Here is a 17831-nt window from a genome sequence, read left to right as displayed (position 1 = left end):
CGCCGGCCAGCCCGCGCTGCACCATGGGAAATGGAGTCCGCCGCGGCCTCTGCCGCGCTGCTGCTGCTGCTGCGCGGGGCGGGGCCGCCTCCCAACATCAGGCCCAGCAGCGCGCTGACTCTGCCCGCCCGGCCCGGCCCGGCCTCGCCCGAGGCGACTGGGGCAGCTGTGCTTTCCCTGGCGCCGGCTCCTGCGAGAGTAGACTCCTATAGACTCCTGGGTCTATAGATCCTGCCAGGAACCTGCTCCAGCGCGGCCTTCTCATGGGATCACAGCCTCTTTTGGGTGCACCCACCTGCCCTGGCGTGTGGCCCTGCATTGGCTGCAGGGCCATCTCTGCTGCACCATGGGTCCCCATGGGCTGCAGGAGCACAGCTGCCTCGCCATGGCTTTCACCACGGGCTGCAGGGGAATCTCTGCCCCGGCGTCTGGAGCACTCTCTCCCTCTTCTACCCTGACCTTGGTGTCCGAGGCTTCTTTCTCTCACACATAATCTCACTCCTTCCTCTCACTGTTGATGCCCAGCAGGCTGCGGTATCTTTGTGGTACCAAATATTTTTTTTTTCAAGACCACAGAGAAGTTGGGTATTATTTAAGCTTCACTAAATTGGTTTGTTCCATTTTACATTTAAAAAGGACCAGAATGGCCACTCTTTGAAACAATCCATTCTATAGAACCTATTCTATATTTTACTTGGATGCAATAGAGAGAAAGGAAGATGTTCAGCTGGGAGAAGTCATGTAGCAGCACCATGCTGATGTCCCAAGCTGGAGGAGCAGTTGGCAACTGTTAAAATGTAACATTCCATCCTGGCTAACAACTGCTCTCAGTTCAGTTCAACAGTTCAACCACATGGAGAAGGTACCACATGCTTCATGCAGCTATTTCTTGTTTTAGCTACACTATCCTTTGAGTTTCATTTCACCTGGAGGTGTGGTATTTGGAAGAAAACTAGTTTCAGGATGAGATGATTTGCCTGACTGCTGATTGCTTTAATTCAAAGTACTTATATTCCACCTGGTAAAAGTCCAGGGATGGGTTTAGGGGTCTTGGTTATTCCATTCATTTTAAGGGTCAGGGAGTTAGGTGCTAATGCCTGGGAGATGGGCTTTGTGTCTCAGGGGGTGGCCCAGTTGTACTGACTACAAAAGTTTTTGGAGATGCTGCTCTTAGACATAGCTGTTAATGTCTGGACTGGGAGAAACCTACTTCCAAATATGCCAATGTTTTCAAGTATGGCCTTGTTCTCATTAAAAAAATTACTCAGAAACTCATTCCGAAATAACCCCTGACCTGGAATTTACAGTTCTCAGGTGGGATGCCATTCACATCTGGGATATAAACCTGAGTTTCTGTATTCAATGTAAAGCTTTTGAGCACTTGCCTCCTTGGAATTACAAGATTATCATACGTTTGAGAAAAATACCTCAGGTTAAAAGGATAAGTGAATTGCATCATTAGAGATGATGCTAAAATCTGTGAACTCTGATAAGACAGAGATACAGAACAATAATTTTATGTGTGACTAATATAAGTGATTCATGTTGTGAAAATACTATCTCCGCAATATTGTGCAGACTTTTTAGCTGGTGCCACATTGATCAATAGAGGGACAGCAGCAGTATATGTATAAATAAAAAACAATAATTAACAAATCCATGTAGACAGTCTATCATTCCCATTAGGTTTTTGTTTGTCATCTTTCAAAACAGCTGAAAGATGGTGCAAGCAGTGTAATAGCAGCAGTGCCAATATCAAGTCTCAAATTTTTTTCAGTTTTTATTGAGAATCTTTCTGGGTTTTGTTTCTTGCCCCATCTTTTCCCACAGCTTTATGTCCTTTAATAGTAAGGCAGTATTAGTGCAAGATTTGCACTTGTGTAACACATTTCGTTAGAGATTAATCAGATTTTTCCATTGTACAGAAAAGTAAATTCAGCCACATATCAGTTAAATTACTTAAGAGATTTTTTTTTCTCCCCAGCAGCTCATGAAAAGTCTGCAGTAAACTAAGTAGACTGTTTTACCCCTCTTCTATTCTAGAAACTATTTTACATCACCAAACGCTATTGACCTAACTCAATCACTTTAGAGCTATCTAGAGCTTATGACAAAAGCAATAAAAGATAATTTGAAAAACTATAAGAGCGTGATCCCACAAAATCTTGGTCATATAGCACTTTTGGTTTATAGCAGTGTGAACTGTCACATATTTAATCCTTTGTTTGCACAGCATGTACTAATCCATTTATTCAATTTTGACTGTTATATTTATAACACCTGAAAACTCTTTTCTCCGGCAGCAAAACTACAGCAAGTTCTCCTGTTTCTGGGAGACAGAGCCCGTAGGCTGTAGGAGGATAAGCTGTGACTTCTTTCACAGAAAACCCCGTAATATAAATGGACTTTATTTGCCACCTAGTAACAGTGAGTAAAAATATTTTCTCAACAGTTTGTTCATTAGAGTAACGAAATAGGCAAAAATGTCCTTCTCGTGTTTATGTAATATATAGTAAGGTCAAGAAATGCACCATAGTGAACCAGTCAGGTATGATCTGCTATCCCAGGAAGTGTAAAGGAAAGAAAGGTATAAGATTTCCACATGAATAATTTTAGCTGTATTATGGATCTTCATACCTATTAGTGATATAAAAGATGAAGTCACATTTAGGCTGCTGAGATCCATGGAATGAAAATGTTGCTTAACTTGAATTTCTGATAGATTAAATCTCTCCAGTAGTTCAAATGGCTAGTATGCAGTAATAATTTAAGAGAAATCAAAAGTAGCGTGTTTGGTGGGAGGAGGAGGTTGGTAGGGACACCGATATCTGTTGATAGAGCACAACATGTATGGCTGAGATTCCCCTTGTAGTGCTAACATCAGATTATGGAGCTGTTTGTGCAGATATATTTCCAGTTTGTTGTTTTGAATAAAAATTTCAGGCTTGAACATTGGTAATATGCCACTGAAGTAGAGTAATAGTGTGTAAGGCAGCATTCTTATTTGTGGAAAAGTACACCATTACAAGTTGGGCTTTTTCCCTCATCTATTTCTAAGAGGAGCCCTTGACTACCAGAAATCCTGGTAGACAGCTGGAACCCAGAAACAGGATAAGATCCAGGGTAAAGAACAAAGACAGGTGTTAGAAATAGGAGTGAGGAGAGCAAGTCACCATGAAACTTGGTGTTCTTGAAATTGTCCCAGAAAAATGTAGCCTGTCATATCTGGGCACGTGGAGCACTTAGACAGCACAGGCATGTTTTGGCTGTGGTGCAAACCAGAGACTGTACCCAAAAGACACTGTGGGCAAGTGTAAGAGCCATGTCCAATAATCACAGCTAGAAAACAGATCAAGCCCTTTTACTTCTTACTGAGATATGTACAAGTTCAAAGCCTGGGTGCACCACAATAACATTGCAAATACTAAACCTGATTTTTATTTTTTCTTATTCTTAGAAATGTTGCTAAACTAATTTAAGTTTGACTTGTCTTATTCTACCTGGAGCTAAAAATAGCCTGTTCTGAACAGTGAAAAAGGCTCCATCAAGTTAGTGTTTTATCTTACACATCTCTTACATGAGATACAACAAATCTGAATTGCAATCATGTTATGAGAAAAGGTTTAACATGTTATACATGCTGTTCATAGGAAAGCAAGAGATGCACAAGAACAAAAACAACTGGAATAATAGAAAAACGTCCACACTTTTAGACCGGAAAATATATCAAACTTCAATATTTTTAATATAATGCATAGAACACTATGGTTGCAAATCAGTCAGCTTGAAAAATACCCATAGACTCATAATTTTTCATAATTTTTCTTTTTAGTCCATTTTATTTCCTGTCTCTTGGAATGTGTTAGCCCAGTACTAAAGCCATTTTGCTGAAAATATAATGTGTGGAGATAAATTCCTTAGGAAAATAATATATTTTCTGATTTTTTTTTCTGATTAAGTGTAAATTATTTTCACGAACTTCATATTATCTCAAAAAAATCTACATTTTGTACCTAGTAATGAGATTTGAGATTTAGTTGGATATAAAAAAATTCTTCAAATTTAAAATGAGCAATCCTGTGCTTAGCATTGTTAAATTCTTCAAAATGGATGCTGTAGGGATTGATACAGCATGTTTGCAACTTTTTAAAATAGTGCAGTGATGAAAATGTTCCTCTTTTCAAAAGTCTGTATTGTGCAGTGCCCGTGTCCATTCAGAGGAGCTGGCATCTGTCTTTTTCTTATTTCCTGGAGCTGGAGGTGCTCTCTTGCCAACCTCTGCACAAAATAATGCCTAATCCTGATAATGTTTTCAGAAGTATGCCTGCTGTCAATCTAGTTTCCTTCTAACAATGTAAATCTAATGTTCTTGTCTGCAGATGCCCCATTGAAACCGGATGTCCAAGGAGGCATTCTGCATCCAGCCCATCGTCAGGACTCACTCAGAAATCAAGAGAATGTTCTAGTACCAATTCACCCTCCACTGATTATAAACCTCAGTGATGAAGAGGATGATGAAGAGGACGATGAAGAGGATGATGATGAGGAAGAAAACTGTAACCATTTTTTTTTCTTTTATAAACAAGTTGAATGGGTTTTGTCAGTTTTTGCAATGTACTTCACAATTGATTTTTTACAATAACCATTACACTTTTAGAAAAGAGTTGTTGAAAAGTTTTTTGAAGTAGTTTTCAGCTAATCTTTAAATTGTTGGAACTGATAGTCACCAGATGTGAGCAAGGCAGTATTTTCTAACTCCTGTGATCCAATTCAAATGGCCATCAAAAACTCCTCAAAATTTTGGGGTGAAATTACAAGTTTAGGAGTACTTTGTTTCTGAGAAACAATTTTTTGAACAAGGGCTGTATTCACTCGTCAGTGTAGGTGAAGTCTCATGTTTTTTACAGAATATAGTTGTGTGACTTTACCTTAAGTAATTTTTTCAGCTGATTTACCAAACTCTGTAGACAGTCTTATTTTTCAGAGAAAATTATTCTTAAATCTAGCAAAGAGAATTGATGCAAAACTCTCCACTTGTTGAACTGAATGTTTTTTATAGATAAATTTACATGTATATATACATATATATTAGTACAGTTAAACCATTGACTGTATCTTACTTAGAGATAAGAGATTTATAGGGATGGAACAAATGACACATTCCTGCAGAGCGAAAAGTGAGAGAATGACCTCCTTTCATGCATGCATTCAGCAAATTACTCTGCTGCCCCAACCCACTTTGCACTTTCCCACTGCCCCTCATGTTGGCAAGTAGATCAGCCTGTTCATGTTTCCTAACTTGGTTTCAGCCTGAGTATGCCACTTAAACAATATAGAAAGTAGGGCTTTGCTAATCTTTGTAGCTTTAACTGAGAGAGATCTGGAGCACTCACTTCACCAGCTCTGTCAACAGGCTGTACAAGATAGTACAGGGCAGAGGTTTAGTGACAAGCATTCTCTGGTGACATGTTGAATCTGATTTCTTTGTGGGTATAAATAAAAGATTATTTTGAAACTGAATGTTGGAGATATTTTTTAATCCTTTTGAATTAACAAACATTTGCTTATTTAAATGTGTTTTAACTGCAATTCCATTGCACTTGAAAATACCTAATATTAAGTAATCATTTTTCAGTCCAGATGCACAGGTTGCAGTCAAGACCAAAAATAACCAATGACAAAAAGTCATTATCATATTTTATTATCAAGAATTATTGAAGGTCTTTGTATAGTTATCTTGTAATCTTTTACAAATATTTCCTGCAGATGTTTCTAACTGGATGCCTAAGACTGTTATAGATATTGAAGAGGAAAGAGCAATAAGGGATATATGCTATAAATCTGGTAAATATTAAATTAATCATTCCTTCCTTAAAAACAATGCTTCCAATACAGTAAACTTTGGGGCTTTTTTTTTTTTTCCCTCTTGGGGCATGTGTAGGAGAGTATTATGGGATTCAGAACCCTTACAAACACCAATCGACAAAAACTGTGTCTTCACCATGGCAAGATGAGTTATTACCCTTGGAAACTACTGAACAAAACTTGCAGAAAGGCAAGTATTTTGATTTCTTTGGACTGTATTTGCCACTTCTAAAATTTCTGTGACTGGGAGAAACTATTACATAGTTTGCCCTTCCTCTCCAGTAATATTTGTACATATTTGTATTTGTCAGCAAATTACAAAACCATTCTTTTCTGCCATATATATAGTCACCCTTGTGCTGATGATCTACATCAATTGTGGATGGAAAAAGTAGAAATGGGCTATTAACCCAACCCGAACATTCCTGTCATATACAACATAGGTATTTCATATAATTTCATGATAAAGATTTATGTAGTCTAATTTTAACCATCCTAAGTTTAGGAATGTAGTTTAAATTTCTCGTTTAGGCTCTCTGGTGAAAATGGAGAGGCACAGGAACTCCAGTGAATCTCCTTTTTATTGAATCACCAGGCAGTGCCAAAGGGTGAGATGAGCCACTTTTCCAGGGGTGCTCCATGATCTCTGCTGGCAATCTTAGGTGTCTTGATGTCAAAATGTAGTGTTAAATCAAACTTTTCCATAACTAAATTTAAATTAAATACCTCCTTCAATTGTCTTGTAAAAGAGAAGAACAAAAGAGTTATATTTTGTTTTGAATTCTCAACTGTCCAATATAATTAAGGTCAAAGGAATGCAAATGTATAAACATTTAGCCCAGTTCTCATGGTTTTTCATTTATTATTCCCTTCTAATTTCTACATTTGAAATGTTTGTTATTAAAATAGTTTTGATAAATTATTTCTAACATACATAGATAAATACATAGATAAATACATAGATATATTTAGTCTATAGATGAGAGACTCAGTGGCAAATGTGTGAACATACCTTTTAAGAAGTGTCTTTATTCATCATTAGATACATTAAGAGAAAAAGATAGATTTTTTTTTTTCCCCAAAACAGTTTTTCAGTTGACTTCTCTGAGGCTTCAGGTACTATGATAATCCTGAAAATGCCAGAAATTCAATTAGATAGGATTAATAATATAATAATATAACAATAATATAATAATATATAAAATATATATAATATACATAATATATATAATAATAATTAGATAGGATTAATAAATATAATTCATGAGTAGTGAGAAGCTCATGAATAAGCAGGTAATTTATAGCTGGGTCTTTACTTTGGAGCCATAGTCTTCTTTAGTCTATCAGTTATGATATTTTCTTACAGAGCATGAAAGATAGATATCAGTTGCACTAGACAAGATTCAAATAATTAATAAAAGAGAAGTAAGGTTATGAAATGAGAAGTTAAGAGAAATTGCACTAAACTAATCAATGTCTCATAAGGATGAGAGGAAGAGAGTGCCAGTGCCATTACCTGTGCTTACACACAACTAAACATTCTTTCTGCTGCCTTTCCAGGTGATGGTAACACAATTCCTACAAGATTTAATAATACAAGAAAAGAAAAAGAGAATTCTGAAAGGAGAATATCAATAGAGAGTATTCCCAGAACAGATCATAAATCCTTTGACAGTGGAGGTAATAGAGTGTAACATCAGCTTCTCATTGCTGAACGTCATGTGGTAAATAAAATAGCTAAATATGCATGCATTAAACTTCCCCATTTTACACTTTGAGTTATTATATGTTCTTTATGTTCCAAACACTCTTTCTCATGGTGAACCATTAATTATAACAATAAAACTCATTGTTTATGATTATATATTATGCTTATTTTAGGATTGCACTGGAAAAAATCATTTATGCAGATTACAGTTGGTTTTGGGAAAGAAAGAGTTCTGTGGAGTTATGAAAAAGCAAGTGTAGAGATGCAGACAAGTTGGTTAGAGCCTGGTGCTAGTAAAGCCAAGGACGTGGATTTGATCCCTGTATGGGTCACTCATTTAAGAGCTGGACTTGATGATCTTTGTGAGTCCCTTCCAACTCAGAATATTCTGTGACTGTGATTTTGTGACGATCTGAAGTCCAAATGCTTTCAGAAACTGTTACTTTTGTGAAACTATCTATAGTTAAGATGAATAAGCTTTGTATTTTTCAGTTATCCTACAGAAAAATTACAAAGCTGCAATCCCTGAAGTTTGGGTCATAGGATCTGATCCCTCTGCATAAACTTGGTTGACCTTAAAGAAGACACACTGTTTTGACCAACTGAGTTCAGTATTGAATCATGTCATTAAAGATGAAGAATGCCCCATTCTCCTTGAATTTACATAATACTTAGTGATATTCAATCCTTTCCTTCATAAATGTTTATTAATTATAAAAATAGTAATTAATTATAAAAATAGTAATAATTGTAGTATTCTTTTTCCCCCTTTAGTTTGGCAATGCAAAATAGTTCAGTACCATGCTAGGGCTGCTTGCTTTAGCTTGGAGCAAACTGGTGTGCTTCGTCTAGCTCCAGAACTATTGCACAGTAGAAATGTGTCTTACATTCTACATCTTTCTCTGTGACCTTCACGTATAAAAGTATCTTTATTTTTAGATATTCTTAATGTCTGTATAAACTGTTACCACTGAGCCAAAACCACAATTCAATAATTGAATCTCTGTTCATAATTATATGTATTTAAAGCTTTTAACAGATTATTCAACAACTCTGTTTAACAGACTATTTTCTCTCATTTTTGTGGGCCTTATTCAAATCAGTTATTTGGCTCCTACTCACTTCAGCTAAAAACATGCAATTTAAAAAGCACCTTTCTCAGGGTGCTTTCTAATACAGATAACTTTGTGAGACTCCTTTCCTACAGGAGGTGGTGGTTCTGTGATGCAGAGGAGCACATTTGTTGATGGGAACAGATTTGAGACACTACCTCGGGAAAAAGGACCAATTACACCCAAGTATTCCAATGTGAAAGGTACTTCATCATTATATATCTGCAGATTTTTAGATTAGATTACTTTTTTTCCTCTGCAGGTGTGGTGAACATTATATATTTTGTGTAAAATCAATCTGAAGTGAAATTTACATTAAGAGTGTGATTTCTTTCCCTGCAAGATGAGAGCAGTTGTTGTATGTTATGGTTTAATTCTGCTTCTTTCTGCCAGTTTGCACCCTCTGATAGATTCAGTTATGAGTCCCTGAGTTACTAAAAAGTCTTTGATGCTCACATTAGATCATGGGGAGTGCTGTGCACTTTCCACTTCGGACAAGTAAAACAGATTTGATTGTACATAGTATCTCACAGAACACAGGACTTAATATAACCAGTAAAAATATAGTTAAGGAAAGAGCATAACACTTGTGATAAAGTGTGTTTATCAAAAACTAGTCACATACAGCAAACTAAAATACCTACATCAAAGTACCTTAATGATAAGCTTAATCCTTTTCACAAGGAGAGTTCCAGAATATATTTGTCAGTGTAGAAAATGTTACTGTGAGTAGATCATTATGCAGTTATTTCTTTGCAGTTTTAGAATAAAAGGGGGAAAAAGGACAGATTTTTGTCTTTGAACTACCCCATAAACTGAAGCAGAAGTTGAGCATTTCCGCTGCATTTTGTCCTGAAAGGCCTGAGAGGAACCAAAAGTGCTTATTTGCATTAGCAGGAAAAAAGGGAGAACAAAGCCCCATTTTCCCAAAGAGTAGCAGGGCCAGGAGAAGAGCTGTGTGCTTACTTTACAATGCAACTTTCCCTGTGAAGTTCTGTTCGTAGTTTGAAGTGGTCTTACTTATGCCATGGTGCTGTTGCAAATTTATCTCCATCATTTGTAGTATTTTGTTGTGTTCATGCACTGTGCATGTCCAGGGTGTATCCAGATGCTACAGGCAGAAGTCAATCACAGTTCAGACAGGCATCCTTTAAAGTGCATGGATTGGTTTCCATGGGCTCAGCCATGGGTATTCCAGAGGTTCCCACCTATACAGTGTAGAGAAAAGATGATCTGATTTTTGCATTTAATTTTTGAGTTTGCCTTCAAGATTTCTTTTGCTAGAGGAAATACAGACATTTTTCCTTTCTTTCTGGGGAATGACATTTTTAGAATAATTTACATGTGAAACCATGTTCCAACTAAAGGGACCTATTTATGAAGTAGATTATGTTTTCAAAGCACCTCAATATTTTTGGCTATGAACAATTTTGTGCTTTCTAAAAGAGTGAGTACATGTTTTTTTAATCCCTCAGAAACAAACCACACTGAACTGATAAAGAATCACCACTGTAAGGAAGTAAAGGAAAATAAAAGGATTTCTGAGGAGCGAAGAAATTCAGCTAATGCAGTAACTGGCAAAGGTATTTTGAAAAAATCATCAGCTTATTCATTTCTATTTACTAAACTGTGAGATGATTGAGCACTATCAAGTAAATTTCTGTTCTTAGTGTCAAATATGGACAGCCCATACTTGGATTGGTCTCTCTACAAAGAACATTTTTAAAATCTTGTTCAGTCTGCAGTTGTCTGCACTATGTGAGATTTTAAATAATGGGACAACCTTTTTGGTTATATTTTCACTTTCAGGTATTCACACTCCAGACCCCAAAGTAAAACCAAGTTATCAACAAAGGGGTCAAAGTAACGATGATGAAACTGCTTCTTCCACTCCATATGGGAGAGAAACTGGAAGATACACTCATTTAAATTCTCCAGAACCTCGACGATCAGCTTATGTAGTCTACCGGACTGTCATTCAAAAACCAAAATTCAATGGATCTACAGGTGGGTTCTTGTGTACACAGAATTCTTAAAATGCCTGTCTATATTGTGCTGCATTCAACTGGGTCCCTGCAGGTGAATAGTAAGTTATTTATGCCTAAATATAGTCATGAGTAAATTTGATCAAGCATAATTTTCACAGGTGGATTTCAGCCATATCCATAGACAGAAATGTAAAGATTTATAAAGCTTTACAATTTGTCACACAGAATATTAATGAGCAATAATTGAGCCATCTTTACAGCAGGAATTCATGGATGCAATGAAGTGGTGATGTGCACAAATATAGTGATCCCCACTTTTTACAGCATGTCTTATGTGAATTATTTTTTTCAAGTATTTAATAAACCTTGAAAACTCCACCTTTAAGCCATTATTTTATTCTAACTACTTATAGTAGGAGTATTTTTTGCAGCAGAATTTCAGTTGTATCTCAAGAAATGTTTCTTGTTCAACCTTATTTTTCCCAGTAGGGTATGAAAGAATGACCTTGCTTTTCAGCATATATTTCCATAACTGGGATTTCACTGGAGTTTTCATTGTTGTGAATTTGTATTTATTTTCATTATTTTGGATTATTTTTTGTCTTGAATAAACAAGGGTTTGGGTGTTATTCAAACTTCTGTTATCAATTTAAATGCAGTGTAAATCTTTGTGTTTAACATTGGTATTATTTTTTTCACATTAATTATGTTGAACAGAGGACTGAATCTATTCTTTCTGCTGTTCATGAAGGATGATACATTCCTTCCTCTTACTCTGCTGTCTTCTTGATGGTACATGCTATGTCATTAATTTGACAAGAAACCTACAGGTGGGATTCTGAGTCTTGCATCTTTCTTTCTGGCAATCTGCTTTTGATTGATTACACTTTTTGCTTTTTTTAAATCTTGCTAATGTATATAGCCTCACCCAATCTAGTACATCATTTGGGCTTCATTTGAATTTTCAGTTTCTATGTCCATGGTTTCTCTGGATAATTTGTTTTCTCATTTGTCACTTTTTCAAGAGATTTAGTGGTAAATAATTTAAATAATCAGAAATAAAAAAAAGTTATTTAATCTTGCTCGTTTCAGTCATCTCTCTTAAGCTGGGTTCATTCTCCATTTTGAGGTTCCTCCCTGTCTTAATTTCTAATAACAGGGACCTCCTTCAGACAGGGTAATGCCTACTTTAAGGTGAATAAAGTGAAAACCAAATTCCAACATTGGTGCTTTGTCTTGAGGACAAAAGACAGTTGTGTCTTTTTTCTTTTCTCTTTGAGTGTTTGCTTTTGTTAAATGTGAACAAGGTGTTATAGGGACTATAGAGAGAACATTCCTTATGTGAAGAATGCATTTTATTAAATTTCAAGGTTAAAAATAATAGAACATTTTTTAAAATATGGAAATCAACAATCATTAACATTTTTTCTGCTTTTCTTTCAAGCAGTACCTGAGTCCTATGGTCAGAAAGGCTCCAAACAAAAGAATCAGCCTGACACTAATAGGAGATTTTGGACACAAACAGAAAACTATGGTAATATTTACACATTGTGTATAAACTGAAAATTGTAGGATTATTATGAAATTAATAATTTTAATCACATTAAGATGGAATTAAAGGAAGAATATTAATAATTTTAATCCATTTTTTTAGAAAATAGTTTGTGATTAGGCAGCATATTCTGAGGCACAATCAACCAGCCTAGCACAAAACCATAAAATAGCCTTGTATATAGGGCTTTCACAAGCAGAAGCTGTTGATGTCTTTGGGAAGGTCTTCAGCCCGGGAACGTTCCCTTTGTTAAAGCCAAGGATGTCCATAGCAGCATCTCCTCATTTGGAAGATCACATAAGCCTCATGGAAATGCTACAATAGTGCAAATTATCTTTAAAGTTCTAGAGAGAGTCTGCCTTTAATACCAGCTTATGTTTCAGAGGCAATGTCTGACTCGTCTGATGCTTTCATTGAAACTTCAGCCAATGTAATATTTAATTTACATATCAGACTAATAGAGTCTTTCCTGAAATTTTGGCTGAAATTAGGCAACAATGTGTATGTTTTTCTTACAGGCAAATATACTTCAGGATCTTCTAATTCACCAGCTTGGAGGAAAAGAAATCCACAAGCAAAATCGTTCTCTAAATTTAAAATAACCACTCAGGTAACTGATAGAAATGGCTACAATTCAGCCTTTTTTAGGAGAATAGGCATGTCTCTGCCCACCTAGAAAATGTAAAAGTGCTTGTAAAACTTCCTCATTCAAAACCTGCAAGATTCTGATCATTGCTGAGTAGCTGAAAGAGCAGTTAATAATTTTGTTTTCAGCCATGTACTTTTGCCTGAATAACTACTCTGTGATTTCTAATTTTTTTAACAATAATATTTATATGAAAGCAAAATGTGTACTCTAAAGTGCTACAAAAGGCAGGTTGTGGATTCTAGCACCAGACAAACACAATAGAGACCATGTGAGTTTGATCTATCTGTTTCTCTGCTAGATTGTTCATGAAGCTTCAGCAATGGCTGAACAATAACCAGCTGAGGTCTGAATCCATGAAAGGACTCAGGCTATAAAATGTTTGCAAGATACCCTTAACACCCTTCATACACGTTGCAGCTGCCTTGAAAGCTGAGATTAGAACCTTTATCTTTCATGTTGAAATTTTACTTCTTAAAATGTTTCTGAAGGAGCATATAGTTACACTCTAAGAAATCATGCACAGAATTTTGTGTATATCTGTTTTGACAGCAGAGTAAAGAAGACATGGAAGTGAATAAAAAAGGAGAAAAAGAAAAATCTAAAGGGAAATAAAGAAATTATCAACTGGAATATCCAAAGATGAAGAAACTGCAAGCTCCTAAAAGAAGATTCAGGAAGGAAGTACACAATAGTGTTTCAAAACTGGTCAAAAATTCTTAAAAGTATCCTCTGCATGGCGACATATAAAGATCTTTATTCACTAAGTTTAATCTGCTATAAAAATTTGGCAGTTGAAGTTATTTTTGCAGACTACGGCTCCACACCATAGACGGATAGTAATAGTGCATAGAGAAAAGAATCCCTAAGCAGAGTCTTCCCCTTTTATTTGATAGATGTTTTAAGGCATAATTCCTGATACTAATAAATACTACTAGTTGTACTTAGCAGTTTCAGAGGACTTTTAATATAAACAGCAATAGTGTAATGCATTCTAGAATGTGGTTTGCTGGTACAAAAACCAGATTCCTAGATGGTTTAGCTGTTTTGCCAGATGTTTGGGGACGCTATCTGAATTTGAACTCGAGATTTTGCAATTTTAGTGGAGCAGCAGAACTGTGTTATGAACCAAATGAAATTCACAAGAAAACTCTCAGAATTAACTGTGATATGTATTTACATGTGTTTCAAACTAAAGTATGAACAGTTGTATAAAGACTGAGAGGAAGACTGACAAGAATGATAGTTTTATATTGCTTTCTGGGAAAACAAACCTCATACTGAAGTGTTACATATACGTGACTTCATATCTTTTCCTCAGGTGTTTTTTCAGTTTTTTGCATTTACCTAACCTTTGGTCATTCTTAGAACATAATCAGTTTTTGAAGAGAGCCCTTCAAACTTCTTTCTGTAACACTAGGATCCAGTAATTATCTCGGTGGCACCTGTAAGTGTGAGAATTGAAAGCATTTTGCCACCTTGGAGCCTTTCTTCTGTGGATGCTTATAACATGAGGTTGGATCAGTTGCCTTCCAGGGTACTTCTAGCTGAAATAGTTCTATTGTCTATGAGAAAGACAGTTATATGTTTCTCTGCCCTACTTGATTATCTCAATGTGGTGTAATTTTGAAATTAGTTTTTAATCATCTAAGTTAGAACATGCTGTACTGATTATAGACATGTATGCAGTATGCATGTATGTATTTTATTAACTGAGAGAAGAATAGAAAGACCTAGAGGATCTGGTCTAGCTAAGTAAAAATGTACAAAACAAGAACCATCTTTTTAAAATCAAAGAGTAGGTATGTTGGAAACGTTCCCTCCACCTCTAATTAGACATTGGTGTTTCAATGATGCCTTGCAGCCACATTTCACATGTTGTCTGCCGGAGGCAATTTAAAATCTCAATTCAGCAGTCTGTTGTATCAAGTTATTTTTTAATATGTTGATAAAGACTTTTAATTCCCCTTTTTCTTCACATAAAAGAAATTTAAATTTTACATTTTGTATTTGTCCAATGTCTCCACAATTTAGAGTATTAAATTTAATAAGACCTTAAATGGTCATGGGCAAATGTTGATATGCTGGTCTGATTTTAGCATTCCGTTAAAATGGATTTCAATATTTAATTTGTGCAAGTGATTAATATTATTACTATAGCAGGCTGTGCTACTCTGCTTGTGCTGCCTGCTGGCATGTGCCACACAGATCCTTTGCCACAGGAGAAAATCAATGTCTCCTGCTTGCTATAGGTGACTACACTCCCTGCCCGACCTCAGCTTTATTTAGCAGTTCAGCAAGTTCTCAGGTGGCCATCTTTCCTGTTGGACAGTAGAAATGAGGAATAGAGTTGGCTTCTTTGGGAAAATCTTTTATGATGGATGGAATCTGTAGGATGTGCTGGGCTGTGGCAGAGACCCATTCGGCTTGGGGCTCCCAGCATCTGAAGGATCATATGGTTAACTCTACTATCTTCCTTTTCTTTTTAGTGTGGTCTCAAAAAATCAGGATCTTAAGAGGTCCTTTATAGAATCTGAGCACCGTTCTGACTGGGATCATAAAGAACAAGGCACCTCCAGATACAATTTAACCCACCTCCCCACCCTGAAAAACCAACGCAGCAAACCAAAGCCAAAAGAAAATAATTTTCTAGCATCTTAAGATGTGAATATCCCAGCACCTGGTTGGGCTAAGTGTCAGGCTTTTCTCAAGGGAAAGACAAGGAAATGCAGGAAGATAATGATGTGGCCACGAGGATAAGAGTGGACCAATCCTCTATTTTTGTGGAATCACAACTTCACTACTCTTTTCACTGGAGCTTCCTGTAGAGAAATTACAAATACTGTTCTTTTAATCATTACTTGCTTGACCCAGGAATTCACAGATACCAAAAAATACCTAAGCATTGCACATTAAATATATGGTTCAACAAGATATTTAGAGTTCCTGTGAGGTGTTAGCTGCTCTTGACAGAAATCAGAGGAACATTAAAGGATTAAGTGCTTTGTGTGATCAAATCCTTAAGTAACATTTCCCTTTAACAGCTTCAAAGACACTAAGATTCTCTAAAATAATAAAAATACCTGTTTGTTTTCCAGATAACAGACACTTTCCCTGTCATACTTTTTAATCTTGTCTGCTTTTCTCTGTCGTTAAAGCCCCAGAGAGGAGTCAAAGGAAACTGAGAATATTCACCATTTCATGCAGGGAGGCCCTTAAGATTGATTGCATTTCTGCACTTTCACATAATCATTGCTTTACAGATCCCCCCACTAATTTACACTTATACTAGTTGAAAATAAGCTATGAGATAATGAGCCAAAGATCAGAGGCAGAAGGCCACTGAAGCAGAGTTGAACTTGCCATGGTATTAAGTATGTGTGGCCATAATCTGCTGCTGAATTGGAAGGCCCAGGGGAAATAAGTGATTTGTTGCTTTCATCCTAGACATGTTAAAATATGCTAATGTTTTTCCAGATGGTACTTCAAAAAGTACATCAGAAATATAATCTAGGTGAATCATATTCCTTAGTAAATAGAATAACAGTGCTACCACCTGTATTTTGACAAAAGTTTGCAAAGCTTCTAGTCTGAGATCCTGCATTCCTTGACAAACCTATATGGCTAAATTAATACCATTAACTCCCAGCACCTCAGCAGCACTGATATTTTAAATATTCCATTTATTCATTAAGGTAGGAAAGTTCATCTCAAGTTAGAACCTGAACAAGGAAACCATTGATTTTTGTAAAATAAAAATGGAGTAAAATATCCCTGGCAATTGTAGACATTGTTTAAAAAGAATTATATTGACAGTTTTCCCCTAATAAAGTTATTTTCTGATAAAAGCTCCCTTGTACAGCAATATGTTATGCAAATATATAAAATTATTTTTAAAAAGCAAGCGAGTCTGTCAATTATTTAACTACGTGTGAGGCCACCGGGGGGCGGTGCAGTCCCAGGAATGGGTTTGAACGACGCCCAGCAGGATCCTTCCTCGGCGGGAGCTTGGTTCCCGTTCTCCAGGGCTTTGTAAAGATTCTCCGAGGTGTTCTGCAAAGCCTTTACGTTCAGAGGAAAGGCTGCAATAATCTTCTTATGGCCAGCTCAGGGGAGAGCTACAACAACCTAAATTCAAAATTGCTAAACAGCTTTTTTTTTTTTTTTTTTTTTTTCTTTCTCATAAAACAGAGTGGTGGTATAACCCTAATTCTCTCTCATTCTACACATTTTCCAAAAGGTGTTTTCTGTTATCTCCTGTTCTGGATAGTTCACACCACAATCTTCTTCTCAGAGAAACTGAGAAGTCTTTGAAAAGGGATGTTCCCAGACTGAGAGTTTCCTTCTGTCTTTCCAGCCCGAAAATATTTTAGATGCTTTTCATATTTGGGATATTATACAAGTGAAAATAATGATAGAAACATGGTCCTGTGATATGCAAGATTTGAGGCACTTGAGAGTAAGTGCACCTTTATTATGCTTAAAATCCTTCTTCATCTTTCCTTTTTTTTACTTCCTAAGGAAAAGGCTGTTAGGCAAGACTAGATACTAAATTGACAGGGCCATTTGAGAAGGTAAGGTGACATCTAGAACTCCTTAGTTTGTTTAAGAACATATGAAAAAAAAAAAAAAAACAAAAACTTTTGGGGGTTTTATGGCACTTTGCTTTCCCTGGGCAAAAGTGATGTCTTCAGAGATTGGTATTCTTGTTGCTGTTCATGCATGATCCTAGAATCATAAAGGTTCTAAAAGACCACCAAGATCACGGAGTCCAAGGTTTATTAATGAATTTCCAATCTAAGGATCGAATGTGCTTCTTATGTCTTTACAACTCATTCTGTTCCCCAGGACGCTCTTCAGGGCACCTTTTGAAGATTACAGTGCCTCACTGAATATGCACCAAACACGACATACTCTAACACAACCCACAGTAATCCTTATGACTTCCACACAGTTACTG

General features: G+C 36.3%; 1 protein-coding gene across 1 annotated transcript; it reads left to right on the top strand.

Annotated features, from left to right (window-relative positions):
- The first annotated feature begins 30 nt into the window (after positions 1-30).
- Positions 31-16689, top strand: ZC3H11D (zinc finger CCCH-type containing 11D). The gene is made up of 12 exons (XM_088166059.1): positions 31-220; positions 2278-2427; positions 4380-4556; positions 5767-5844; positions 5942-6055; positions 7426-7545; positions 8781-8888; positions 10161-10268; positions 10495-10692; positions 12118-12207; positions 12744-12835; positions 13424-16689. Exons 1-12 carry the CDS (start codon positions 31-33, stop codon positions 13484-13486), a joined length of 1488 nt encoding a protein of 495 aa, XP_088022185.1. The 3' UTR covers positions 13487-16689.
- Positions 16690-17831: the final 1142 nt, after the last annotated feature.

The sequence above is a fragment of the Sturnus vulgaris genome, chromosome 5 (genome assembly GCF_052056855.1).
Source record: "Sturnus vulgaris isolate bStuVul1 chromosome 5, bStuVul1.hap1, whole genome shotgun sequence".
NCBI classification, from domain to species: Eukaryota; Metazoa; Chordata; class Aves; order Passeriformes; family Sturnidae; genus Sturnus; species Sturnus vulgaris.
Note: the sequence above shows the minus strand (reverse complement) of the source record. Positions and strands in the feature narration are given on the sequence as shown.

Coding starts and splice junctions, on each gene's coding strand:
- ZC3H11D (XM_088166059.1), top strand. CDS start 31: ATGGAGTCCGCCGCGGCCTCTGCCGCGCTGCTGCTGCTGCTGCGCGGG. Junction 4,557..5,766: donor TGATGATGAGGAAGAAAACT/GTAACCATTTTT, acceptor TATTTCCTGCAG/ATGTTTCTAACTGGATGCCT. Junction 10,693..12,117: donor AAAATTCAATGGATCTACAG/GTGGGTTCTTGT, acceptor TTTTCTTTCAAG/CAGTACCTGAGTCCTATGGT.